Source organism: Anarhichas minor, unplaced genomic scaffold, assembly GCF_050575085.1.
Source record: "Anarhichas minor isolate MPS153535 unplaced genomic scaffold, ASM5057508v1 ptg000139l, whole genome shotgun sequence".
NCBI classification, from domain to species: domain Eukaryota; kingdom Metazoa; phylum Chordata; class Actinopteri; order Perciformes; family Anarhichadidae; genus Anarhichas; species Anarhichas minor.
In genome coordinates this window covers 221,369-248,087 of record NW_027466585.1, presented here as the reverse complement: position 1 = coordinate 248,087, position 26,719 = coordinate 221,369, and the positions used below count along the sequence as shown (strand labels likewise).

At 40.8% G+C, this 26,719-nt stretch overlaps 1 protein-coding gene across 1 annotated transcript in view; it reads right to left on the bottom strand.

Annotated features, from left to right (window-relative positions):
- Positions 1-26,719, bottom strand: part of LOC142943548 (putative E3 ubiquitin-protein ligase HERC1) — a 70,324-nt gene that overhangs the window by 17,004 nt on the left and 26,601 nt on the right. The window contains exons 26-52 of the mRNA XM_076085112.1: positions 26,412-26,683; positions 25,667-25,882; positions 24,666-24,786; positions 23,506-23,743; positions 23,242-23,414; positions 22,381-22,536; positions 22,170-22,276; positions 21,976-22,086; positions 21,713-21,883; positions 20,482-20,721; positions 20,165-20,248; positions 19,158-19,714; positions 17,391-18,006; positions 16,436-16,709; positions 15,570-15,780; positions 15,308-15,474; positions 14,201-14,320; positions 7,851-8,097; positions 7,492-7,545; positions 7,358-7,410; positions 6,854-7,054; positions 6,591-6,765; positions 5,724-5,991; positions 4,218-4,431; positions 3,129-3,337; positions 2,898-3,025; positions 1,506-1,642 (exon numbers count right to left, since the gene is read on the bottom strand). Of these exons, the coding sequence (XP_075941227.1) occupies positions 1,506-1,642; positions 2,898-3,025; positions 3,129-3,337; positions 4,218-4,431; positions 5,724-5,991; positions 6,591-6,765; positions 6,854-7,054; positions 7,358-7,410; positions 7,492-7,545; positions 7,851-8,097; positions 14,201-14,320; positions 15,308-15,474; positions 15,570-15,780; positions 16,436-16,709; positions 17,391-18,006; positions 19,158-19,714; positions 20,165-20,248; positions 20,482-20,721; positions 21,713-21,883; positions 21,976-22,086; positions 22,170-22,276; positions 22,381-22,536; positions 23,242-23,414; positions 23,506-23,743; positions 24,666-24,786; positions 25,667-25,882; positions 26,412-26,683 (5,520 nt within the window). The remainder of the gene's footprint in view (positions 1-1,505; positions 1,643-2,897; positions 3,026-3,128; positions 3,338-4,217; positions 4,432-5,723; positions 5,992-6,590; positions 6,766-6,853; positions 7,055-7,357; positions 7,411-7,491; positions 7,546-7,850; positions 8,098-14,200; positions 14,321-15,307; positions 15,475-15,569; positions 15,781-16,435; positions 16,710-17,390; positions 18,007-19,157; positions 19,715-20,164; positions 20,249-20,481; positions 20,722-21,712; positions 21,884-21,975; positions 22,087-22,169; positions 22,277-22,380; positions 22,537-23,241; positions 23,415-23,505; positions 23,744-24,665; positions 24,787-25,666; positions 25,883-26,411; positions 26,684-26,719) is intronic.

The following is a 26,719-nucleotide window of genomic DNA, read 5'->3' as shown; positions in this document are numbered from 1 at the left end:
CAACCAGACTGACAGACGATGGGCTCTGATCACTGCACCTTCCTCTCCAGGAACACTTTGTTTATATGTTGTACATTTTGTCGGTGATTGTTTGAGATGTTTTATTTCGTCTTGTATTGACTTCCTGTTGCTGCCTTTTTGGAAAGGTCGTCATTGTAAATGAGAGCTGGTTCTTAAATTGACTTATCTGTTGAAATAAATAATAAATAATAACTAAAAGAACAACGGATCTCTCTGAACAACAGAGGAGTAGAAGACTAGAAGAAACATTTCAAACGTTTCCTTCTGATGATTGAAAAGTTGAAAGTAAACTTTTGATCAGACTGTAGACTGGAGGAGCCGAGGCATCAACTATTTATTATCATTATTATTCTATTATATCCACGGCTGCTCTTACTATTAGTAGTCCTCATTTGTCTAGCATTACTTTTTATGTACAAAAGTATTGGTATCAAAATATACTTGATGTACCAAAAGTACACTCAATATGCAGACTGACGCATTTCAAATACATTGACTTTAGGCTCTACGTCATTGGATTATAATTATTGATGCATTTAAGTGCTCATCACTTTAATGTCGGGGCTCATTTTTCCTACTTTATATACTTCATAATTGGACATTTACTACTTAATAATACATCATAGTTCATTAGTTTATTTATATTTTGTGTTAAGAATGTGAATCTGCAAAATAGCCAAACTAGTGACTAATACTGTCTAATAAATGTAATGAAATGAAAAGTATAATGTTTCCCTCTGAGATGTAGTGGAGTAGAAGTATAAAGTTACATAAAATGGAAGTACTTAAGTAAAGTACAGTACCTAAAAACCTGAATGTACTTCGTTACATTCCCCCTCTGCTAGAACAAGAGCACAAAGTTCTTCACAGATCTGGGTTCTTAATTCTGCACCAGATTGATGCATTTAACTTTAAAATGTACTGAATGTTATTCCTAAAGGTCCGCCCACCATCCTGTGGGGAACACGGACATTATACTGTTTTTATTTCTGTTACAATAAGAGGAAAAACATCAAACTTCTCAACGGTTGAGTACGTTTACACTGAACTTTAGAAGCGGTTCTGAAATATACCGAGGTGTTTAATGGACTTTGGTGCGAACTGATTGCTCAACAATGAACCACAGAAAGATGGCAATGACAGACAGAGTCACGTTTCAAAGGCAGAAGAGAGAAAATGTGCTCATGAAAGCTGATCAGAATCGTGGGCGTTGGTCCTGGAGGCGACTGAAAGTGGCCGAGGACAGATGGTCGGTGCTGCGGGGCGTGTGGGGGGAGCCAGTGAATAATGATTGGACCACATCCAGAGCATCTATTTTTAACGGGAGCGATAAAATCTTAATGCCGTCTCATTCATATTCTGCCGACACAAGCTGAGCCACGGAACACATTTCATAATGAAACAACGCTAATGGAGCGCATCATTAACATGGCCTCTTATAAAAGAAGAACCCAGTGGAGCCAGTGAAAAGCATAACTGCTTACCGTTAACCTGCCAGATGTTGACCATTTTCTCCATGGCCGACGCCAGGTATTTTCCAGTGACGCTCCAAGCCAGAGGAGACATGCAAGGGTCGCTGGGAGACCCCAAACCGGACATGCCGTCCTCTGAAGAGCCGTCACTGATGAGAGGAGACAGAATCAACACACATGAGACCCAACACTTTAAGCTGCAACACATTCTCATATTTGGCCCAAAATAAAAACATCTGACGTATTATAACCTCATAAAGTTGTTATGGGGAAATGTGAGCACATATTATCACCTCATGAGAAGTTGTTATGGGGAACGTTTTGGCAAACTGTCGCCTATTTACACACATCAACAGAACATTAGCATTCATTTGAATTAGGGAGGAGAGGAGAGGAGAGAGGAGAGGAGAGAGGAGGGGAGAGAGGAGTGAGGAGGGGAGAGGGGAGAGGAGAGGAGAGAGGAGAGAGAGGAGTGGAGGGAGGAGAGGAGAGGAGAGAGGAGAGGAGAGGAGAGAGGAGTGAGGAGGGGAGGGAGGAGAGGAGAGGAGAGAGGGGAGAGAGGAGTGAGGAGGGGAGGGGAGGGGAGAGGAGAGGAGAGAGGAGAGGAGAGAAGAGGAGAGGGGAGAGAGAAGAGGAGAGAGAAGAGGAGAGAGAGAAGAGAGGAGGGGAGAGAGAAGAGAGGAGAGGAGAGAGAAGAGAGGAGAGAGGAGGGGAGGGGAGAGAGGAGGAGAGAGGAGAGGAGAGAGGAGGGGAGGAGGGGAGAGAGGAGAGAGGAGAGAGGAGGGGAGAGAGGAGAGAGAATAGGAGAGAGAAGAGGAGAGAGAAGAGGAGAGAGAAGAGGAGAGGGGAGAGAGAAGAGGAGAGAGAAGAGGAGAGGAGAGAAGAGGCTGTAGAAATGTTAATAGTTCAATACATATAGCACAGAGAGCCTCCATTTATTCCCAACATTAGTAACACTTGTGGACACTTGGAGACATGTTGGATATATAGATTCCATTGTTTTTGTAACATTTTTCCAATTTTTGTAAAATAAAATATCAAAGAAATTCAACTTGTGTTTTGTTTCTTCTCTATGATTGATGTCATCATAACTGTGTTATTCTGCACTGAAGACACGTTCTCGTTCTCTCTACTTCTAGTCATGATGGTTCTGTTACTATAGAGCAGCAGGACTTTATACTGAGGTGAGACCACAGAGAGGAACTGTTTGGGGTTTAGAGGGTTCAACAAAAATAACTTATAAAACATGCTGTAGCTGCAGAAAGAAACAAGATCAAAGTAATGTTTAGATCAGTTCTGTGGCACCAGAGCTGTACTACAGCTCTTCCCTCCAAATGCAGCACTGGTTTCATTCACACACCGAGGTTTGTGCAGGTGGAACATTTGGATTAGAGAAAGCCTTACTCCTTGTTGAAGATGCAGGTCTGCTGGAGGGTGTACTGGTTCTTGGTCACGTTCCACATCCTCACCGTCCCGTCATTGCCACTCGTAGCCAACAGGCCTTTCTTACTGCACCAACCGCACGTGATGACCTGAGTGAAACAGACGTTTTCTTAACACCTAACAGTTTCTATTAATATATATTCTGAGCTCAAACCCAGCTGTGGGAACACTCCTGATCCCGTGTTGACTCACCCTGCTCTGGTGAGCCTCTAGCTTGATGAAGGAGCACTTCCGCAGGTCTCCCGCCATGTCGGCGAAGGTCTGCGGCCGGCTGTGGTTGTTGTCGCGGTCGTGGGCGGCCAGCGTGCGGACCAGCTGCTGGGCGGCCCACTGGCGGTGCTGCGAGGACAGCCGGGAGGACAGGCAACAGGCCGCCAGAGCGTTGGCCAGCTCCAGAGGCCCTACAGCGGAGGGATTATGGGAAGGGTGGGCATACAAATGCGCAATTAGACCTGCTCGACACGGAACAGAAGGTGACCCGGTGAGTGAGAGGAGGAACAAAAAGGACAAACACAAAAGGCACAGAAAAAAAGTGACCCAAGTGAACAGAAAGAAACAAGCTGGAACAAGAATGAGTCATGGAAGCTGAACAGACAGCACTGATGATACAATTATGTGAACATTTCTGTGACATTATATTTTGTTGAAAAACACATGATAGGACAGAATCACTGGAATACATATTTTCATCTTACCTGTAGTTGTTTATCAATCCAGACTGATTTGTTTTGATTGCAAAAAATACATTTGAAAAACTAAACAGCAACGTCTCTTTTCCAGAAATCAGTTTCATGCAGGAACTATTTTTTTTCTGCCGAACCACAGGCTTTAATTATACCTCCTCTCAGAAGGGGGCGTGCATCTTCTCGTGGACAACATGTCAATATTAATGCAATGTTAGCTCCGTGGTGTTAGGTGAGCTAGCAGTGTCGAGTGGAGATGCTTCCTTCTGAGCGGTGATACGGCTGGCAGGTGTAGTTTAGCAGAAAGAAAATAGTTCCTACATGAAACGTCTCACAACAAGGTCGGTGGATTATCTCGAGTAAACGCGTCAGGATTTATGGACAGAGACATAGCTGTTGGAATAAAAAAAATATGTTTTTGATTTTGGAGTGAACTGTCCCTTTAAGGTTAAATTACAATAACGTAAGAAAAAAGTACGTAATTTGGCTTAAATACCGGAGGCAGTGCCATGTTCAGGATGCTTGATTACTCTAATATGAACATAAAAATTAAACATTATTGATGAAGAGCCCAATGAGACAAACTGAGTCTACACACCTCTTTTCTCCATATCAGCCTTGTCATACGCAGGTCTGAGTCGGGCCCCTTTGTCTGCCAGCAGGGCCACCAGAGCCTGAGTCACCACGAAGTTTGGGGAGGTGACGAGCTTGTTCTCCTCGGCAACGCCGCGCAGGAAGCTGGGCAGGAACTTCCTCTGGATGGGGTCGTCCACCGTCGTCAGATTCATGCCGGTCGCTGCAGAGATCAGGTTCTGGAGAGGAAAGAGTATTCCTTTATAAATATATTAGTGCTGGGCAACGATTACAATTTTTAATCGCATTGTTATGCGCAAAATTCAATAATGCATTCAAAAGTAGTGTATTGCGCCCTTTTATTTTAAAAGTACTGCTATATGAACAAAAGTGCAATAACATTTGTTTTGCAAACACTTCTACAAATCACGTTCTTGTTAACAGCAGTATTCCCTTTACACAGTAGCAGTTATAACACAGTTATAATGATTCTGATAATAGATATTCAGCTGGTGTTCACAACTTTATCTTCATGTGTGTAAGAGATGCAATTTGAAATATACACCTTGAAAACTGCAAACCTATCCACGTCATGTTTTTATGTTTGATAAATTCTCAGTAGCGATAACTAAATGATATGCTTATTATAACAACTTTAAAAAAATAATTTAAAGGAATCATTTCTTTTTTAGTATTGTGGTCAGACACATATGCAACGCTGATTACCGTAATATGTGTGGTATTTGTTATAAATGTACGTTGGTACATAGAGGGTGATAAGAAGCTGTACATGGAAGCATGGAACCTGTAGTCTGTACCGTGGCAGTAACCTGCAGCACCAGGAAGTTAAGCTAATAAAGAGTTGCAGTTAAGAGCAGTTTGTTCTCTCGTGCTTATATGTTTATATAAAAACACGACAATATGCATTTTGATATTGTGACGATCCTGTAACGAGACGATCGTTTCTAAACACACGACACAATGTGTTTATTACTCAGCTTCAGAGGTGCTGGTAGGTGTTCTTTATAAACTGTGGACAGAGCCAGGCACCTTCAAGTCTTTATGCTAAGCTAAGCTAAACACCTCCTGATTCAAGCTCCATATTATAATTTATAGATGATCACTTTTAGTTCTCCGGCTGGACCTGATGCTGCTCCTTCATTCACTCACCAGGTGTTCCAATGTTAAAAACAATAATGTTTCAGCTTTAATACAGGTCACTGTTGGCGGATGAAGCAGCTCAACTGTGATTTTATTTCAGTATATTCCATCACATGCCACGGGCCATCAATAAGCAAAAACAAAGGGTGTCCTTGACAAAGTAAATACAACATCCCCAGTTCAAGTCGCGCGTATTTACTGTTACTTCTCTATTGTCCTAAATCTATATAAAGGGCGAAAAAAATCCCCAAAACACAAAAAACAAAGACTTTTAGTCAATAATCAATTAGCTGCTTGTCTGAGACACCTAAAAGACATTTGATGTTTGCCTCTGATGTGTTGAATCAGTCAATCATCAATCATGGCGTACCTCAGTGCAGAGCTGCACCAGCACCTTGGCCGCGTTGGGACTGTTGGAGGCCAAGCAGCCCACCGCGGTGCTGAGGTAAGCCAGACAGGAGATGGGTTTGCTGGCCTTGGCGGCCCCACGGGGCCTTTCGGCGTGACCGGAGCCCGACGTGGGGCTGGTGGACAGACCGGCTCGGCCGGCTGCCGCCAGACACATCAGCCTGACCAGAGTCCTGATGTTGGTTAGACCCAGAGACTCCAGACCGGCTGCGAGGCTGCAGCTCGAGCCGCTGTGTGGGAGGGAAGAGAGAGAAGTCACATATTACACAACAGACAGAAAGCTGCTTCCATCCAACCGCCAAGGACATTTTTAGGGTTGTAGTGAGGCGGCCACCTCTGGTTCTGAAAAGCGAAGCCAATGCCGAAGTGTCTTCGGGGCCGATCACAGTGAGACAAGTCGCAACAAGCGATGCTTCAAAAACACCTCTTGGCGAAGCGAGTCGGGCAAAACAGCTGATGAGCCGGTGGAGCGATCAAACGTAAATAATGGAGAACAAATAGATGTAATGCAGACGTCGAGCTCTCTGTTGCTCTGCTGTTGGATGAGGAGGAGGGAATTATATAGTTAAATCGGTAACATCAATGTCCGTTCCTACCACATCTACCGGCATCAAATCAGGAAGTCAGGAGTAAAGTAGTAAAGCCCGCCTTTTGCTTGATTTGACTGGCTGCCTCAGTCAAGCGTGACATTGACAAGCGGTGCAACTCCGCACTGAAAAGTTGAGAATATTTTAACTTTTAATGCGTGTCTAAAAAGAATGAAAGAAGACAAAGAAGATGAAGATGTAAACACAGAGCCCAGCCAGAGGGAGTGGTTAGTGAAGAGTACCTGACGGACAGCAGGGACAGGGCTCTCATCACCATGGTCCGGGCCAGCAGCACCTGGGCCGTGGCCGTCACCCTCCTCAGCGCCATCACCCGGTCGTGGGGGTTCTGGAGGGCGGCCGCCTGCTCGCCGAGGGTCACTCTGCCCGATGAACTCTTATCCACCGAGGTCTGACAGCCTGAACAACAACAACACACAGTCAGTTTACTGCTTCACTTCAGGCCGATACCATCACACGTGTTGCTGTGATGGGCTCTCGTCCTCACCTATCTGCAGCAGGGTCTCCTCCATGCTGTTGCTGGCCGTCACCATCGCAATGGAGGCCCCCAGCGGGTCGCTGTCGGGGAACTGGAGGGCCTCGGGGACGATCCTGCGCTCGCTGAGGCCCAACGGTCCAGACAACAGCTCAAACTCTCCCTCCCCCGTCAGCTTCTCGTCTTCGTCGACGTCCAGCATGTCCCAGTCCTCTGCAGCGGGACGGACAGACGCAGAGCATTTGAAGACATACACAGAATTAACATCAAGTTACACTTGAAAGGATGAAGGCACTTGCGAATGACGAAATGTAAACCATACTTTGATGTTTCAACTTATACTTTAACCAAAACACCGGCAATGAGGTAGATAATAACGACAATAAATATTAAACAAAATTTAAATCCTACCCTCTAAACTATAAAAGAAATATCTAGTTTGAATTGAAAACAAACACTATTACTGAGCTTGTTTACAAGAGAACCCAAACATCTGTTTATCACAACACGCCGTACCTTCATAGACACTGTCCTGCTTTCCCAGCAGGTCCGGAGCCTGTCCTTTATACCTGAATACACATCAGAGAATAAAATGACATGAGCTCCATTTTACTTCCTTTCAATGACAAAGTAGAACAAAATAAAGGCCTCTGAGCGGACCGCCGCTGGAGGCCGCCGCACTGTCCTGGTCCAGGCCCTCAGGACTACAAAGTACACAAACATAGACTTTTCTATATAGACTTTCACAAATAAAAAGCTGGAGTGTCGGTTCCTTCTGTAATGTTTACAGCAACGCTTCAGGTGAGTGGCACGACTCTCTCAAACACACAAAACTAACAGGCCCACAAACACACACACACACACAGATGAACCTTTAAAGGCATATAAAAAAAACGTTTTGGAATTAGTTTTCTCTTTTTGACCACGCTTGTTAATTGATGACTCAACATGTATTCAAGAAGACGTCTGTTATTAAAAACACTTTCATTTTAAGACTTCTCGTCTGTACCTCTCGCTGAAGCCCTCCTCCATCTCTGAAGCGTCTGCGCTGGCGATGTCTCCGGGCGAGCACAGGTACGGGCTCCGGTCCAGAGATTTGCCTCCAGAAGAGGCCGTTGCACCGGGACAGGACGAGTCGGACCCGTCGACGCCTCCTCTGGTGTGAGGCTCGTCCTGCTCGTCCTCCGTGCCCGGATGCTCGATCATCCACATGGCGAGCACCGTGATGTTCTGAGCGTCTGCTTCTCCTCGAGCGCCTGAGATTAACAGGATTGGATCAGACAACGAGTCATAACAAGTTTATGATGGACGACCTGCTGTATATAGAAATACTCATTTCAAATGCAACGCCATAATTATATAATGCTCTAATTACTACCTAATCACTGTTTGTTTTGCATTTTGAATTCACTTGCATTAGTTGCTAATAATACAGACATTTTAAATAAATGTACTTTTAAGAATTGTAAACTGTTGCGTCTGTTCTGTCAAACAAAAACGAGACATTCAAGCTTTATCCTTCACGTTTGGCTTTTTAACTTTTGCATCATTTTGGCTTCGTTAATGCAAAGCTGCGAGTATTTTCCTTTGTGGGAGTTGAACCTCACGTACTATAATGAATCTATAAAAAACTGTGTTGCCAAAATCAGACCCCTCAGCTCCTTATGGACAGAAATGTTTCCATTGAAACAAATCAAAACCAAAATCTTTGATCCAACAGCCATGACAGCGTAACATCTGTATCAGCCTTTAGATCTGGAGCCCTGGCTTCAAAACTACAGTTTTAACTATTTTCTCATATTTCACTAGTTTCCTGCACAAGAAATAGAAATGCATCAAAATCAACGTCAAAAATAAAATAATAACCCATAGATAAAATCAACGATGAATATAATGGTTAGTTGTATGTATATACATATAGTTGATGAATATAATGGTTAGTTGTATGTATATACATATAGTTGATGAATATAATGGTTAGTTGTATGTATATACATATAGTTGATGAATATAATGGTTAGTTGTATGTATATACATATAGTTGATGAATATAATGGTTAGTTGTATGTATATACATATAGTTGATGAATATAATGGTTAGTTGTATGTATATACATATAGTTGATGAATATAATGGTTAGTTGTATGTATATACATATAGTTGATGAATATAATGGTTAGTTGTATGTATATACATATAGTTGATGAATATAATGGTTAGCTGTATGTATATACATATAGTTGATGAATATAATGGTTAGCTGTATGTATATACATATAGTTGATGAATATAATGGTTAGTTGTATGTATATACATATAGTTGATGAATATAATGGTTAGTTGTATGTATATACATATAGTTGATGAATATAATGGTTAGTTGTATGTATATACATATAGTTGATGAATATAATGGTTAGTTGTATGTATATACATATAGTTGATGATATAATGGTTAGCTGTATGTATATACATATAGTTGATGAATATAATGGTTAGTTGTATGTATATACATATAGTTGATGAATATAATGGTTAGCTGTATGTATATACATATAGTTGATGAATATAATGGTTAGCTGTATGTATATACATATAGTTGATGAATATAATGGTTAGTTGTATGTATATACATATAGTTGATGAATATAATGGTTAGTTGTATGTATATACATATAGTTGATGAATATAATGGTTAGTTGTATGTATATACATATAGTTGATGAATATAATGGTTAGTTGTATGTATATACATATAGTTGATGAATATAATGGTTAGTTGTATGTATATACATATAGTTGATGAATATAATGGTTAGCTGTATGTATATACATATAGTTGATGAATATAATGGTTAGCTGTATGTATATACATATAGTTGATGAATATAATGGTTAGTTGTATGTATATACATATAGTTGATGAATATAATGGTTAGCTGTATGTATATACATATAGTTGATGAATATAATGGTTAGCTGTATGTATATACATATAGTTGATGAATATAATGGTTAGTTGTATGTATATACATATAGTTGATGAATATAATGGTTAGTTGTATGTATATACATATAGTTGATGAATATAATGGTTAGTTGTATGTATATACATATAGTTGATGAATATAATGGTTAGTTGTATGTATATACATATAGTTGATGAATATAATGGTTAGTTGTATGTATATACATATAGTTGATGAATATAATGGTTAGTTGTATGTATATACATATAGTTGATGAATATAATGGTTAGTTGTATGTATATACATATAGTTGATGAATATAATGGTTAGTTGTATGTATATACATATAGTTGATGAATATAATGGTTAGTTGTATGTATATACATATAGTTGATGAATATAATGGTTAGTTGTATGTATATACATATAGTTGATGAATATAATGGTTAGCTGTATGTATATACATATAGTTGATGAATATAATGGTTAGTTGTATGTATATACATATAGTTGATGAATATAATGGTTAGCTGTATGTATATACATATAATTGATGAATATAATGGTTAGTTGTATGTATATACATATAGTTGATGAATATAATGGTTAGTTGTATGTATATACATATAGTTGATGAATATAATGGTTAGCTGTATGTATATACATATAGTTGATGAATATAATGGTTAGCTGTATGTATATACATATAGTTGATGAATATAATGGTTAGTTGTATGTATATACATATAGTTGATGAATATAATGGTTAGTTGTATGTATATACATATACTTGATGAATATAATGGTTAGTTGTATGTATATACATATAGTTGATGAATATAATGGTTAGCTGTATGTATATACATATAATTGATGAATATAATGGTTAGCTGTATGTATATACATATAGTTGATGAATATAATGGTTAGTTGTATGTATATACATATAGTTGATGAATATAATGGTTAGTTGTATGTATATACATATAGTTGATGAATATAATGGTTAGCTGTATGTATATACATATAGTTGATGAATATAATGGTTAGCTGTATGTATATACATATAGTTGATGAATATAATGGTTAGTTGTATGTATATACATATAGTTGATGAATATAATGGTTAGTTGTATGTATATACATATAGTTGATGAATATAATGGTTAGTTGTATGTATATACATATAGTTGATGAATATAATGGTTAGCTGTATGTATATACATATAGTTGATGAATATAATGGTTAGCTGTATGTATATACATATAGTTGATGAATATAATGGTTAGCTGTATGTATATACATATAGTTGATGAATATAATGGTTAGTTGTATGTATATACATATAGTTGATGAATATAATGGTTAGTTGTATGTATATACATATAGTTGATGAATATAATGGTTAGTTGTATGTATATACATATAGTTGATGAATATAATGGTTAGCTGTATGTATATACATATAGTTGATGAATATAATGGTTAGCTGTATGTATATACATATAGTTGATGAATATAATGGTTAGCTGTATGTATATACATATAGTTGATGAATATAATGGTTAGTTGTATGTATATACATATAGTTGATGAATATAATGGTTAGTTGTATGTATATACATATAGTTGATGAATATAATGGTTAGTTGTATGTATATACATATAGTTGATGAATATAATGGTTAGCTGTATGTATATACATATAATTGATGAATATAATGGTTAGCTGTATGTATATACATATAATTGATGAATATAATGGTTAGTTGTATGTATATACATATAGTTGATGAATATAATGGTTAGTTGTATGTATATACATATAGTTGATGAATATAATGGTTAGCTGTATGTATATACATATAATTGATGAATATAATGGTTAGCTGTATGTATATACATATAATTGATGAATATAATGGTTAGTTGTATGTATATACATATAGTTGATGAATATAATGGTTAGTTGTATGTATATACATATAGTTGATGAATATAATGGTTAGCTGTATGTATATACATATAGTTGATGAATATAATGGTTAGTTGTATGTATATACATATAGTTGATGAATATAATGGTTAGTTGTATGTATATACATATAGTTGATGAATATAATGGTTAGTTGTATGTATATACATATAATTGATGAATATAATGGTTAGTTGTATGTATATACATATAATTGATGAATATAATGGTTAGCTGTATGTATATACATATAGTTGATGAATATAATGGTTAGCTGTATGTATATACATATAGTTGATGAATATAATGGTTAGCTGTATGTATATACATATAGTTGATGAATATAATGGTTAGTTGTATGTATATACATATAGTTGATGAATATAATGGTTAGCTGTATGTATATACATATAGTTGATGAATATAATGGTTAGCTGTATGTATATACATATAGTTGATGAATATAATGGTTAGTTGTATGTATATACATATAATTGATGAATATAATGGTTAGCTGTATGTATATACATATAATTGATGAATATAATGGTTAGCTGTATGTATATACATATAGTTGATGAATATAATGGTTAGCTGTATGTATATACATATAATTGATGAATATAATGGTTAGCTGTATGTATATACATATAATTGATGAATATAATGGTTAGCTGTATGTATATACATATAGTTGATGAATATAATGGTTAGTTGTATGTATATACATATAGTTGATGAATATAATGGTTAGTTGTATGTATATACATATAGTTGATGAATATAATGGTTAGTTGTATGTATATACATATAGTTGATGAATATAATGGTTAGTTGTATGTATATACATATAGTTGATGAATATAATGGTTAGTTGTATGTATATACATATAGTTGATGAATATAATGGTTAGTTGTATGTATATACATATAATTGATGAATATAATGGTTAGTTGTATGTATATACATATAATTGATGAATATAATGGTTAGCTGTATGTATATACATATAGTTGATGAATATAATGGTTAGTTGTATGTATATACATATAGTTGATGAATATAATGGTTAGTTGTATGTATATACATATAGTTGATGAATATAATGGTTAGTTGTATGTATATACATATAGTTGATGAATATAATGGTTAGTTGTATGTATATACATATAGTTGATGAATATAATGGTTAGTTGTATGTATATACATATAGTTGATGAATATAATGGTTAGTTGTATGTATATACATATAATTGATGAATATAATGGTTAGTTGTATGTATATACATATAATTGATGAATATAATGGTTAGTTGTATGTATATACATATAGTTGATGAATATAATGGTTAGTTGTATGTATATACATATAGTTGATGAATATAATGGTTAGCTGTATGTATATACATATAATTGATGAATATAATGGTTAGCTGTATGTATATACATATAATTGATGAATATAATGGTTAGCTGTATGTATATACATATAGTTGATGAATATAATGGTTAGTTGTATGTATATACATATAATTGATGAATATAATGGTTAGCTGTATGTATATACATATAATTGATGAATATAATGGTTAGCTGTATGTATATACATATAATTGATGAATATAATGGTTAGCTGTATGTATATACATATAGTTGATGAATATAATGGTTAGTTGTATGTATATACATATAGTTGATGAATATAATGGTTAGCTGTATGTATATACATATAATTGATGAATATAATGGTTAGCTGTATGTATATACATATAATTGATGAATATAATGGTTAGCTGTATGTATATACATATAGTTGATGAATATAATGGTTAGTTGTATGTATATACATATAATTGATGAATATAATGGTTAGTTGTATGTATATACATATAGTTGATGAATATAATGGTTAGCTGTATGTATATACATATAGTTGATGAATATAATGGTTAGTTGTATGTATATACATATAGTTGATGAATATAATGGTTAGTTGTATGTATATACATATAGTTGATGAATATAATGGTTAGTTGTATGTATATACATATAGTTGATGAATATAATGGTTAGCTGTATGTATATACATATAGTTGATGAATATAATGGTTAGTTGTATGTATATACATATAGTTGATGAATATAATGGTTAGTTGTATGTATATACATATAGTTGATGAATATAATGGTTAGTTGTATGTATATACATATAATTGATGAATATAATGGTTAGCTGTATGTATATACATATAGTTGATGAATATAATGGTTAGCTGTATGTATATACATATAGTTGATGAATATAATGGTTAGCTGTATGTATATACATATAGTTGATGAATATAATGGTTAGTTGTATGTATATACATATAGTTGATGAATATACTAAAACAGCAGAGAGGTGAGACGGACCAGTGGCTTCCAGAGCTTTGGTGATCTGGCGCAGAGAGAAGCCCATCTCCAACAGGGGCACAGCGATGGCAGGAGGAGGAGGAGGAGACGTAGACAGCCGGCTGCTGGGGTCCGACAGAGCTGGAGCAAACAACAACAACATTAGAGACCATCATCATGAAATCTGGGATGTTGGTTTGAACTTTTGGAATGAGAGAATAATTCAAATGTTGCAGGGTTTCCCTCAGTGTGTCACAGTGGAGCCTGAAATATAGAGCAGCTCTATTAATGTCAGAAGACATTATTAAGAATATCTTAAGCTTCAGTGAAAACAAGCAGAGGTACTAAATCACAGAGAGAGGCCCATTGTTTAAATCATCATCTAATATTTAAAAGGTTCCCTCTGGAATTTTCTTGTAAACCAGGCGGAGGGAGACCTTCGGTTCTGAAAAATGAAGTCAATGCTTCATGTGTTAAAGCTGCATTCTCTCTAGTGTCCACCAGGGGGCGACTCCTCTGGTTGTATAGAAGTCTATGAGAAAATGACTCTACTTCTCTCTTGATTTATTACCTCGGTAAACATTGTAAACATGAGTTTATGGTCTCAATCTCTAGTTTCAAGTCTTCTTCAATACAGCATGATGTTCATTTAGTACATTATGGTCCATTTAGAGTCACACAGACCATAAAGCAGGGGATGCTTTAGGGCGGGGCTACACGGTGATTGACAGGTCTCTACCAGAGACGTATACGGCGTCTCTACGTCACTCCTCCTCAGATGGCGACGGATAAATTGTTGAACTCAAGGCTTTAAAACATCAGTCCACAAACTAACGAGTGATGTCACGATGACTACGTCCACTTCTTATACACAGTCTGTGGTTCAGATTCACTTTGTATCCTTGAGCTCTAAGAAAGGTGTTGAATCCATCCTCTTCCTCATAAACCTGCATCGTTTACATCTCTGTTTACCAGCTTGCAGTAAGAAAAATCAATGAAATCAGTTTTATGTATCGGTTTGTAACGACTAAAGAAAACACAGTAACTCTGGCTTACATCAACATACTGTACAAGCTTTTCAGCAGCAGAACAGCGATGTTTACATGCATGGCAGTCTGGCAGACTTACAGGTACCCATTCTGTTCTGAGGTCTGGAGGGTTGGGAGTCGGGGGAGGTGAGACTCTGCCGGCGGCCGACCTCGTCAGAGGGCGAGGTCGGCAGATACGACACCGGAGGAGTCTGAGCTCGCCGGGTTGGAACCAGGGTGGTGGTCGGGTAGCTCGAGAACATTTGCCTGTCGGATCACAGAGAAGCATTAAAATAATCATCTCAGTTTGAATCATTCATGAGAAACAAAAGGCTGGCTTGGCTGCGGCCATCTGCTCTGACCTGAGGAGGCTGAGAGGCATGACCCCCGGAGACTCCGAGGCGGGGACGGTCTCCGTGTCTGTGACGGGCGTGGTGGCAGTCGTGGTGTCCTCCAGCGAGGAGCTCATGAAGGAGGTGGTGCTGGAGGCCGAGGGGCTGGTGGTGATCGGGGTTTGAGCCAACTGCTCGCCCTCCGTGCCTTCCCCCTCACCTTCTGGTTCACTCCTAACTCCTGAGGGAGACGAAAAGCCCCGGGGGAAAAGTGAACTTTGTGTGTCGGATGCCTCACGCAGACATGTAGATATATTATATTATATTATAATTCATCGCCATGCATGCTGCTCAGATTAATAATAGTGAACAGCTCTTCTGCTGCAGGCACGGCGTCGCTCCGTAGCACAGTCCTGCTTTTTAAGGCGCTAATGTACGGAGGTTCCATTCAGTTACATTGCGGTGCGTTCAAGCTCCAGTAAAAAATGGGTTTTGGGCAAAGGTAAATTACAACCTAGAGTCTATGATTACAACGCTTAAATGTAATCTTGTAAAATGTAGTTTTTGGCAGAAAACTTTAATGAATCCAGTTGTTTGAAGGAGATGTTTTCACAACATGAAATAGATATGAGAGAGGAGAGTATGACCGGTTTGATTTCATAACACTATGAAGTGAGTTTTTATATAATAACCACTATCGATGACAGTAACAAAGTACATTTATTTTCTAATTGCTCAACTCTTTGTTGATTGTATTTATTCATTAATAGGCCGTTGTTTTCTATTCTGGAGAAGTCAGTTTGTCTATCTGGCCCATAGCTTAGCGTGGAGCCCTGAGAAACACAAAGCTTTGTCAGTAAGAGCTCTCCGGGCTTCACGTGGCTTCATATTCTCACCAGGCTTGGCCTTTCCCCCGCTGGGCTCCTCCAGCAGCCCGTTCACCACCAGCTTGTAGATCATGGCCTGCGCCCTCTCCAGGTCGGCCAGGCCCAAGGCCCGCTTGATGGGGGAGCGCATCACCGCCCGCTTCACCATGTGGCGCATGAGGAACTGCAGAGCCGCCCGCATCTCCACTTCTTCCTGGCACACCGGCGAGGTGGCAGCTGTGCTTCCTCCGGTGCCGGCGTTCAGATCCGCATTGTGGCCGCTGGGCGCTGCTTCTGGTATCACCTTAATGTCAGAGGAGAGGACAGATGAGCACGATGCCCTGGATCTGCTTCACACCAGCAGACACACATGTATCCATATTTAATGATTCTAGTTATAGAAAAGAAAAACATACATATAAAAACAGGGAAGGGAGGTGAAAAACATAAATGCACTTATTCACAGTTATATCTTTACTATTCTCAGATCCTTCCGTTAGAAATAAAACTCCTTAAAGCAGAGGTTCTCAAATGTTTGTTTTTTACATATTTTCTGCACTTCTATAGTCTTAGTTATGTTAAAGAACAACACAAGAGAAATGTATTAAGATATTAGACATGTACTTAACATATTCGCATGGATACAAATGTGTTTTGATTAGAATGTAATCTATGAACTGCTATAGATTTAAACATTTTAATATTATTGTTGAACTATGAAGCCATTTGTTTCCTCAAAAAAGTTAGAGGGATATATTGGATGTTGTCTGAGGTACTTATGCATCGTTAGTGCATAAAAAACTAAACTCTTGTCTTCTCCAAACTCCGTCTACTGTAGTAAAACACTGACGATGGAGAAGAAGCTCACACTACTAAACCCTGTACATTTCCTCACACCGCTGAGGAGCATGTGTGTGATTCATCTGACTGTTGTACTCCGTGAGCTCTGATATATATATTTATATATATCGGATATCTCTTATACCTTTGGTATGAGCAGCAGCTCGGCGTACTTGCTGCAGCTCAGCAGGGTGCTGAGGGTCTTCATGGCTCCCAGGTAGAGGTAGGACAGCTGCACCGCGTGGATTTCAGACTGCGTGGCAACAGGGGAGGACTCGTGGCCGCGGGATCCGTGCTCGTGGCCTTTCTTCCTGTTCCCCTCGGCGGGAGTGTGAGGAGCCACGGTGAAGAGGGTCTCGTTCCCGCCAGCCACAGAGGAGATCTCGCTCTCCGACTTTGAGTTGGGCGCCGCGTGTGCTTTCACCTCGTCCAGGCTGTGGGACACTCGGAGGTCAGAGGTTGTGATGTTTGGAGCCGCTCCGCCGTTATCTTTTTGCTCGTTGCGGTTGTGCTCCTCGCTCTCCGCCTTGTCCTCGTTCCCGGCTGGCTCCTGCCCGGACGAGGCCGCGCCGCGGTGCTTCTTGTCGTGGCGTCGCGAGCTGAGCTTGGCGGCGGTCTCCTCGTGGATGCTGGTGAGGTAGGTGAGGTCCAACAGCAGCGAGGCGGTGAGGCCACGGAAACGCGCCACGTCGAAGGGCAGCGGCTCGCAGGGCTCCAGGTTGTAAAGCGGAGTGTCACTAGGCGACCAGAAAGTTGGGAAGCTTTAATAGAAGGGAGTGGAGAGTGAAAGGAGACAAGGGAAGGAAACACAAAGTGAGGGAAAGGGCAGGAGAGAAAGAGCACAGCATGCGAGACAAATAAAGAAATGGAGTGTGTGGGTATGGCACAAAATCATGCCGCTCGGTGAATCATCGTGCAGAAGAGTTGTGGATTAATGATGAGTCAATAACAAACATGAAAACAGTGAATTAGAGCGAGGGGGAAATGGAGGGTGAAAAATAAACCGATGAAGAGGCTAATGCAGGGTGTCAGAGGGATGTGAATACAGGCAGTGAAGAAAGCTCCAGAATACATTCTCATCAGCCATGAGGTCAAACTGCCGACGACCATAAGTCACACGAGCACTGGAGACGCACCGATCAGTTTCACATACAGACCATTCTGTGCTGGTTTGAATTTACACGCATTTCAAACCCTCTTATCGACTTTATTTCTAAAAAAAAACAACAACTGGCGACATATTTAGCGACTTATTCAGACCATCAGGTAAACACAAGAAATATATTCACATATATCATATTGATATATATTCCACGCAGTGAGTTAATAAAACATAATATACACACTTTACATTCTTGTAAATAGATTCATTCATAGTTTTGTATAAACAGATAAATAAATACATCACTTTAGACGGATAATAAATCGTTGACTCTAAAACAGACCTACATACATCAGTATAGAATAGAATGTTTTCTATGATATGAAAATTTACAAATCATGTTCATAATTTATGAACATCCAATTAAATTTTCCATTTAAAGAAAAGTTAAGAGGAAAGTTTGTCTAAACTATAAATGACCTCTGAATCAGCAGGTCAGACTATTCAAAACGATTTAAGGAATCAGGATCAGCCAATAAGAAGACTTGCTGTCGGTGCGTCTCTAACATCGTGCAGAGCGCTGCTGTTGGACCAACAATCATGTGATGGATTTCCCCTCGTTAAAAGCAAAAGCTGCTGACTCAGCACATATTGTTTGAGTGTGCAGTGACAGTCAAAATCTTTACATGGCCGATGTTGAAATAAATTCACAACTTGCTTACAATTTGGTATATCTGTAAAATATACCAGCAAATAACAAATATAGCAACGTATAAAAATGTCAAAGAAAGGTGCCACAACCCCCCGTACCTGATGGTGATCTCGGCCTCGTCCCACTGCACCTTCGCCGAGGTGCTGCCTTCCTTCACCACGCCCAGTAGTGTGGCGTGCCTCCCGGTCTGCTTGTGCACACATCTCCCGCCGACACGCAGGCCCGCGTCCGCCCCTCCGATCACCGCCAGGACCGGCCACACCTCCGTGCAGAGCGTCCTCAGGTGGTGCTCCGACAGCTCCCCCAGGCCGTGCTGCCGCCCGTGGCGTCCCCGCTCCTCCTCCGTCCTCGTGGGCGTCTCCTGGCTTTCCCTCTGGGCGTCGTGCTCCTCGCGGCTCTGCACCGAGCGACTCTTCTTCAGCCTCTGACCCCCGCCACCGGACGTGCCGGCGGACTCCCTAAAGCAAGGCTTGATCCTGTGGAGCCGCTCGGTCATGGTCTCGTTGATGCGGTGGGTCCAGAGGTCGGTGCGATGCAGGATGCGGATCAGCTGCGTAGTGGCCTCGGCCAGGACAGTGGCCATGGGGCTGCAGACCGGGTTGCCAGGTAAGAGGTCTCGAGGTGTGCCCCTCATCTGCATGTCACAGATCTTAACCTGGAACAAATAAGCAGAATATACATATATAATATATATATATATAATATATATATATGTATAATATATATATATATAGAAAGCATCACATTAGTGTAACTGCGTGTAATGGTCTTTGTGAATTGGACTGTTTTTGCAATGTGGCTCATTAACATAAAAATGGCCACATTTTTGCATACTACCTCATTTAAATATGAGTAAATGACACAGGGGGTGAGTATTATTTGTTGCTAGAAGAATCACACAGGGTTTTTTTTGTATTATTTGTGCAGGTTTAACAGCTGCAAAACCCTAACAATCCTTCTGTGAATCCGCCCTCAGAGATCATACCAGAACAAAAGCTTAAAGTTATGGAATCTCATCCCCCAGTAACAGCTGAGTCACTGTAAAAATGAGCAGATGAAAGAACTCCTGCAGATGGAGCAGTAGGTGGATGCTTATGTGCGTTACCTTCTCTCCTGGGTTACTGCTGTAGAACATCACACAGGGATAGAGCTCTGTGGCGTCAACGTCCTCGAAGGCCAACTTTGGTTCCTGTTGAATCACAAGTCAGCAGTTAGAGATGAACACAGAACCCCGAGGAGGACATGTGGCTCTTTTATGTTTCGTCTTTGCTATTGAATTGTGTGTGAATAAATGAATATGCATGCGTGTCCATGTCCAGACGAGACATTCATAATTTAGGGACGGACTAGCAATGATCAACGCAGTTTGTGATACTTTAAATTATTTTTTAAATATCCAAATCAATATTCAGTGTGTCTCACCTCTCCGTTCTTGCCGAAGGAGATGGTTCTGGCCTCCATGTCCAGGACGCAGGTGATGAAGTCTCCCTGAGTGAAGCTGCTCAGAGTCAGCGTCTGCTCTCCGTTGTGATAGAGGTTCCCGCTGTACGCCCGGTACAGCCACATGTCCGACGTGGGGCGGTGGTTGAAGTCGTGCACGGGCCATCGTGAAACGCCCACACACGTGCCCTCATTGCCTCGGTTCTCCTTCACGATGTAAAACTACAGAGGAAATAAAACGGGACGTGGTTCAAAACAGGCAAAAAATTAGATAAGTTTATATTTCTGTGTAAAGCAGTTTCCCATCAATTAATGCTCCGCCTCTACTGTTATCCTTCCTTAACTATCAGATTATTCAGCCCTGGTGTGTACATTCAGCTGGCTTCATGAAGATTTTGAAATGTTTAAAAAAAAAATGAGTTCCCGACTGGGAAAGTTCCCATGAACGCCCCGCCCCTCAAGTCGGAACAAAAACTAGGAAAGATGTTGAAAACTTTGTTACACGACTTGCCGATTGACGTCACATGACTGAGAAAGATGGCGAACGAAAGTAAACGTGTTGACGATGAGAAACTTTGTTATTAATTCATGTATTGCGTATCAATTTTAAGAGGGTATAAGGTTGTAACAGTTAGTTGCTGTCCACGTAGAGGGACCTTGATTAGTTCGAAAAGTTGGTCTTTCCACACCGGGGGCGGGACTAATAGACAACACAATAATGGGAAATACTCGTCTGCTAATATTTTGTATCAAAACTATTCATACTGGCAGCGATGCAATTTTGTCAACACTTCAAAGGTTAAAACAGATTCACAAGCAGAAGACCAACAACCAGCATCCTGTTGACCCAGAGCAGCGTCTGACTGTCTGAGCTGAACTGTTACAGCCGAAGACACTGTAAGATATTTCCTTTCAGTGAATACCTCTGAGTGAATTTGAGGGCTTTTATTGTGAAAGGTAAGAACAGAAGTAGTGGATCTGGTCTGTGTTGCCTTTGTCAAGGTTGAAAGGTGTAATAAAGTTTGCCGTCTTGGTTCAGACTACGGAAGTTGTAATGGCTATCAACGTCTTGTTTAAATGCTCCGAGTAGTAAAATACAGAACATCTTCTTTGTAGCTTCCGAAGTCGGAACAACTTCCACAATTCAGGATGTCAAAGCATCCGAGGAGCGCGTGGAAGCAGCAGGAGATAAGGTAATAAACAGTAACTGTACCTTCCACTGGTAGCATCCAGAGGAGATGCCGGTAGAGGCCAGGCCGTAGCCTTTACCCCCACTGCCATGCGTCAGACCCTGGCCGTTCTCCACCATGCAACACTGAGCCTTCTCCGGGTCAAAGGACACTTCCTGGATGGGAAGGTTCTCGTCCTCCTCCTCTGACTCGCCCTGGGGATCAAAGAAACCGTCGGCCGCTCGAACAAATAGTCATAATAATCAAAACACGAGTCGGGGGGGAGGATGGAGGATGATTACTACACCTGCAGTTTGAGTTCCTGAACTTTTTCTTTAATCTGGATCGAGTGTTTGGCTTGAGCAACGGGAGCTTCCCACATGCAGTCGGACAAAAGGGCGAAGAGCCGCTCGACAACCTAGAGGAGAACAAACTTTATCAGCTCACTGGCTGTTATTGAGGAGTTGCACAAAAAAAAAAAAGCAAAGAAAGCCGACAAACCTGTGTCATTTGGTCGTCCTCCATATTGGCCTCACAGGCAGGAAGGACGGCCTCCAGCACATGAAGAGCCAGGAGCCGAGTTCTCAGGTTGCCCACCAGAGGGACCCCTAGAATCAAAACAGCCACGAGGGGTTAATGAATATCTCAGCTTTGTAACATGAAGCAGGCGCACATGTTACACGGTGTCGTGTGTCACAACGGCTGGTTGTACCTAAGCAGCATTTCTGCGCTGCGATGTTGAGCAGCACTTCGGTCCATTTAGGGGAGGCCATCTTGGACTGGATGGCCTTGGAGGACACCACTCTCCTGAGGAAGACAAGGAAGTCTCCGAGGTGCAGCTCAGCAGTGTGCTGCTTACGGATCAACGCTGAGGAACGAGACAATAAAAAACACGGACACAATTACAGACCTTTGGTTATGTTTCATGGAAAACAAACACTTTCACTGGAGGCACAGTAACTATTGCTCTTAAAGGGATCTGTTTTTAACCATTCTTTCAGGCGGCAACCTCCGGTTCTGTCCAGTAAAGTCAATGCTTCATGTGTTAAAGCTGCATTCTCTCTAGTGTCCACCAGGGGGCGACTCCTCTGGTTGTATAGAAGTCTATGAGAAAATGACTCTACTTCTCTCTTGATTTATTACCTCAGTAAACATTGTAAACATGAGTTTATGGTCTCAATCTCTAGTTTCAAGTCTTCTTCAATACAGCATGATGTTCATTTAGTACATGATGGTCCATTTAGCGTCAAACAGACCATAAAGCAGGGGATGCTTTAGGGCGGGGCTACACGGTGATTGACAGGTCGCTACCAGAGACATATACGTTGCGTCTACGTCCAAATCATTCTTGCCAACAAGGTTAAATTAGTTTTATATTTGAGTTAGTTAATGGAAATACTATTGTCAACAACAGTGTTTGATCATAGCTTCTGTTGATGAAAACCAGTATGTATTATCCGTGTGTTATCCGTGTGTTATCCGTGTGTTATCCGTGTATTAACCATGTATTAACCGTGTATTAACCATTTATTAACCATGTATTAACCATGCATTATAAAAACTCCTTCATCACCTCTGAAGTCTTTCTTTTCAGAGTCTGCTCCGTCCTCCTGTTTGCTGTCCTCTTGGTCTTTTCCAGAAGAGAGAAGACTGACTCCCGCCTGGGACAGCAGGTTCTTCAGCTGACTGCAGAGCAGATCCAGCAGCGACTGGACAACCTTGGGACTCAACTTGTCCGCGTACGTCCTGCGAATCAAAAGGACAAAACAGTTTGTTGATATAATCTTCGGGTTTTACAAAGTGCAGATTTCATTCCTCTGGTTTCTAAAGCTCTTACCCGGTGCTGATGGCCAGTATCTGCAGCAGGCGTGTGGAGGCCACCTTGAGGGCGGTGCTGAGCTGAGACACTCCGGGTTTCTGCAGCAGCTGGAGCGGCTGGCCCAGCATCGTCTCCGTCCCGCAGAGCTGAGACAGCACGCTGAGCAGCCCGCTGGAGATGGCCAGGGACACGTCCACCGGCTGGTAGCGGACGCTCAGCGCAAAGACGGTGACCAGCAGGAGGCGCTGCTGGGCTTCTAGGACGGAGAAGAGGTCGAGAGAAAGAGATAAAATAATCAAACAGGCTGTTAATAAAGCGAAGCCTGGAAATTCATCATTTCAGGAGCCGCTCTGCCGTCGGTGTCGTCAATTTAATGACGGCACGATGATTTTAGGTCGACAGAAATACTGAATTTAACCCAAAAGTAAAAGATCATTTTAACTCGGATACATAACTATCAGTGAAATAAAGAAATAAAAACTTTTTATTTCATAGAATAATTAATCGGCATTTACGTTTCAGTTGTGGAAGGTTTTGTTGAATTGAGCGGATTAATTTATCTGCGTAGTTAAAAGGTTTATTTTTTGTCTGTTTGTGTTTGTTGTTATTATTTCCTACTTTGTCTGTTGCCTGCAGACAAAGTTAATATTCTGTTATAAATCCAGTTGTGAACGACGTGGATCGAAGACTTGTGGGTGTGTTTTATTTTTTTATTTTTAAACATTCATCCTCATAATTATTTACATACAGAGTCTGTTAGCAGGAGAACGCTCACACTTCTTCTTCTACTCTGGTTGTGTGCCCAGTGTTTCACTTAGCATTCAATAAGTATTCAGAATCTCAAGGATGCTGAAATAGAATCTGTAAAAAATTGATTGACGGGAAAGAGGCTGAGGCAATGTGGGCGGGGCATCAAGGCCAAACTGAGGGGGCGTGTTCCATCATGGCCCCCGTCAAAAACCTTCCCCGAAGTAATGTAAATGTAAAACAAGCCCAATTAACTACTTTTGAAAGTTGTCCTGCACTTTGAATGAACAAGTGAGAGCAGATCGCAGGTACGACAAAAAAAAGTTAATGTTCAATGTCTTTAATTCGTATATTCTACAACCTGAATAATTTGATCCTGATAAATGATGGAGGCTCCACTGCTGAGGTCGTGCAGCAGTCGTCTCTCTTACCTATGTGGTGCTTGTTTGCCTGCAGTGCTCTCTCCAGGGTGACAGACAGTTGCTGGTAGATCTTATGAACAGCTGTCTGGATTTCCATCTGGAGGCTCCTCTTCGTTGCTTTTACACCATCCTGCAAAAGAGAAAGATGTAAACACACAGTTAATATGGTCACTACTCAGGCTGCACGACATTACTGACAACCAGGCGCCAACCTCCGGTTCTGCTGAGTGAAGCCGATGCTTCATGTGTTAAAGCTGCATTCTCTCTAGTGTCCACCAGGGGGCGACTCCTCTGGTTGTATAGAAGTCTATGAGAAAATGACTCTACTTCTCTCTTGATTTATTACCTCAGTAAACATTGTAAACATGAGTTTATGGTCTCAATCTCTAGTTTCAAGTCTTCTTCAATACAGCATGATGTTCATTTAGTAGATTATGGTCCATTTAGAGTCAAACGGACCATAAAGCAGGGGATGCTTTAGGGGCGACGGCGAAATCGCCCGACTCGAGTCTTCAAAACATCAGTCCACAAACCAACGGGTGACGTCATGATGACTACGTCCACTTCATATAAACTATGTATATGCTGAAAACTGACTTTGGGAATTTTTTATTTTTTTTGTGATATAAAAATAATTTTCACCAGATGACAACAAAGTACCCGTTTCTTCAACATCATCCTTTCTGCAGCAGAAACATTTTCTCACTTTTGCAATCAAATTTTTTGTTTCAGTGTTTCTCTTTTTTCCTGCTTTGGTTGTTTGATAAATTGATGAGAGTAATTGTGATTGGTGCTTCGCTGTGCATGCAGAGTCACGACCACCAAATTCTGTGTATCCAACAACTCTTAAATCTGAGTAAATCAAGTTACATTTGACATCTTCTGTGCAAGCTTTCCATTTGTATCAAAGCAGCAAAAAATATTGCAGCATTACAAGTTTGAGTTAAACTGAACTGTCACTTGACTATCGATGCTCATCAGTATCAGCAGTTGATGAGGCTCACACGTACCTGGTAGTGATGCAGCTGCACGCTCTCCCTCTTCAGGCCTCCGGCGCCCACGGTGCCGAGGCCAAAGCAACCCGCCAGGAACTGCAACCTGACAGAGGTGAGCAGGGAGGAGGACTGGAAGGCGCCGCCGGATCGATCCGCGTCCCCGGGCTGGCTGCCCTTCTCCTCCATGCCGGAGATCAACACCACAATCTGGTGGAGCGCCTCCAACCGCAGCTGGAGATTAAAAACAAATCCCAGTGGTCGAGTGGATATTCTAACAGCGTCGCATGTGTTTTCTAGATCTTTTAGCTGCACTATTACCAATAATGTGTTACTGTTTTCAGAAAATCTGCCTCATTCATTTGACACTACGTAGTTTTAAAGAATAAATCTGGTTATATTCTACCATTTTCTTACTGAAAAACAACAATATTGATTGTATCCAAGAAGTATTGTGTGTGTATCAAAGCCTGATATCTCTTCTTCCTCTTGTTAAAACACATCGATGACGTGTAGATTCATTCATTACCATGAACACACAGGGATTAAGTTTGTACATCCATCAATTTTCCTCGCCTCCTCTCCTTGCATCCCAGTGCCTTCCACCTGAGATGTGAGCGGAGGAGGCGAGGAAGAGACACGAGGAGAGGGGAGTTGAGGAATTTAACTAAATGAGACATCCTTTGCTTCGTAGGCAACATTTTAAAGCGACGTCACTTAGAGTGAGACAGAGACCCAGAGAGGTCCTGAGAGAGCCCCTCACCTCTGCCCTGCTCTGTTGCTGTTCCATGGCCAGGATAGTCGCCTGTGGGCTGGTGGACATACTTTCCTCCGGCTCCTTGAAGGCCGGAGCGAGGCCCACATCGCCGCTGATGAAGCTGACCATGTTGTCGATGAGAGCGTGGATGCCCAGCGAGCGGCTCAGGTCCAGGTCCGACTCCTCGTAGAACAGTGCCGAGCTGTAGCTCCGCTGGCGGCTCAGTTTGGCCCGGAACCAGGACTCGGCCAGGGAGTCCGGTGAGCTCTGAGGTAAGCCTGAAGACGGGAGGAAGAGAGGAGCCTTTCAGATGT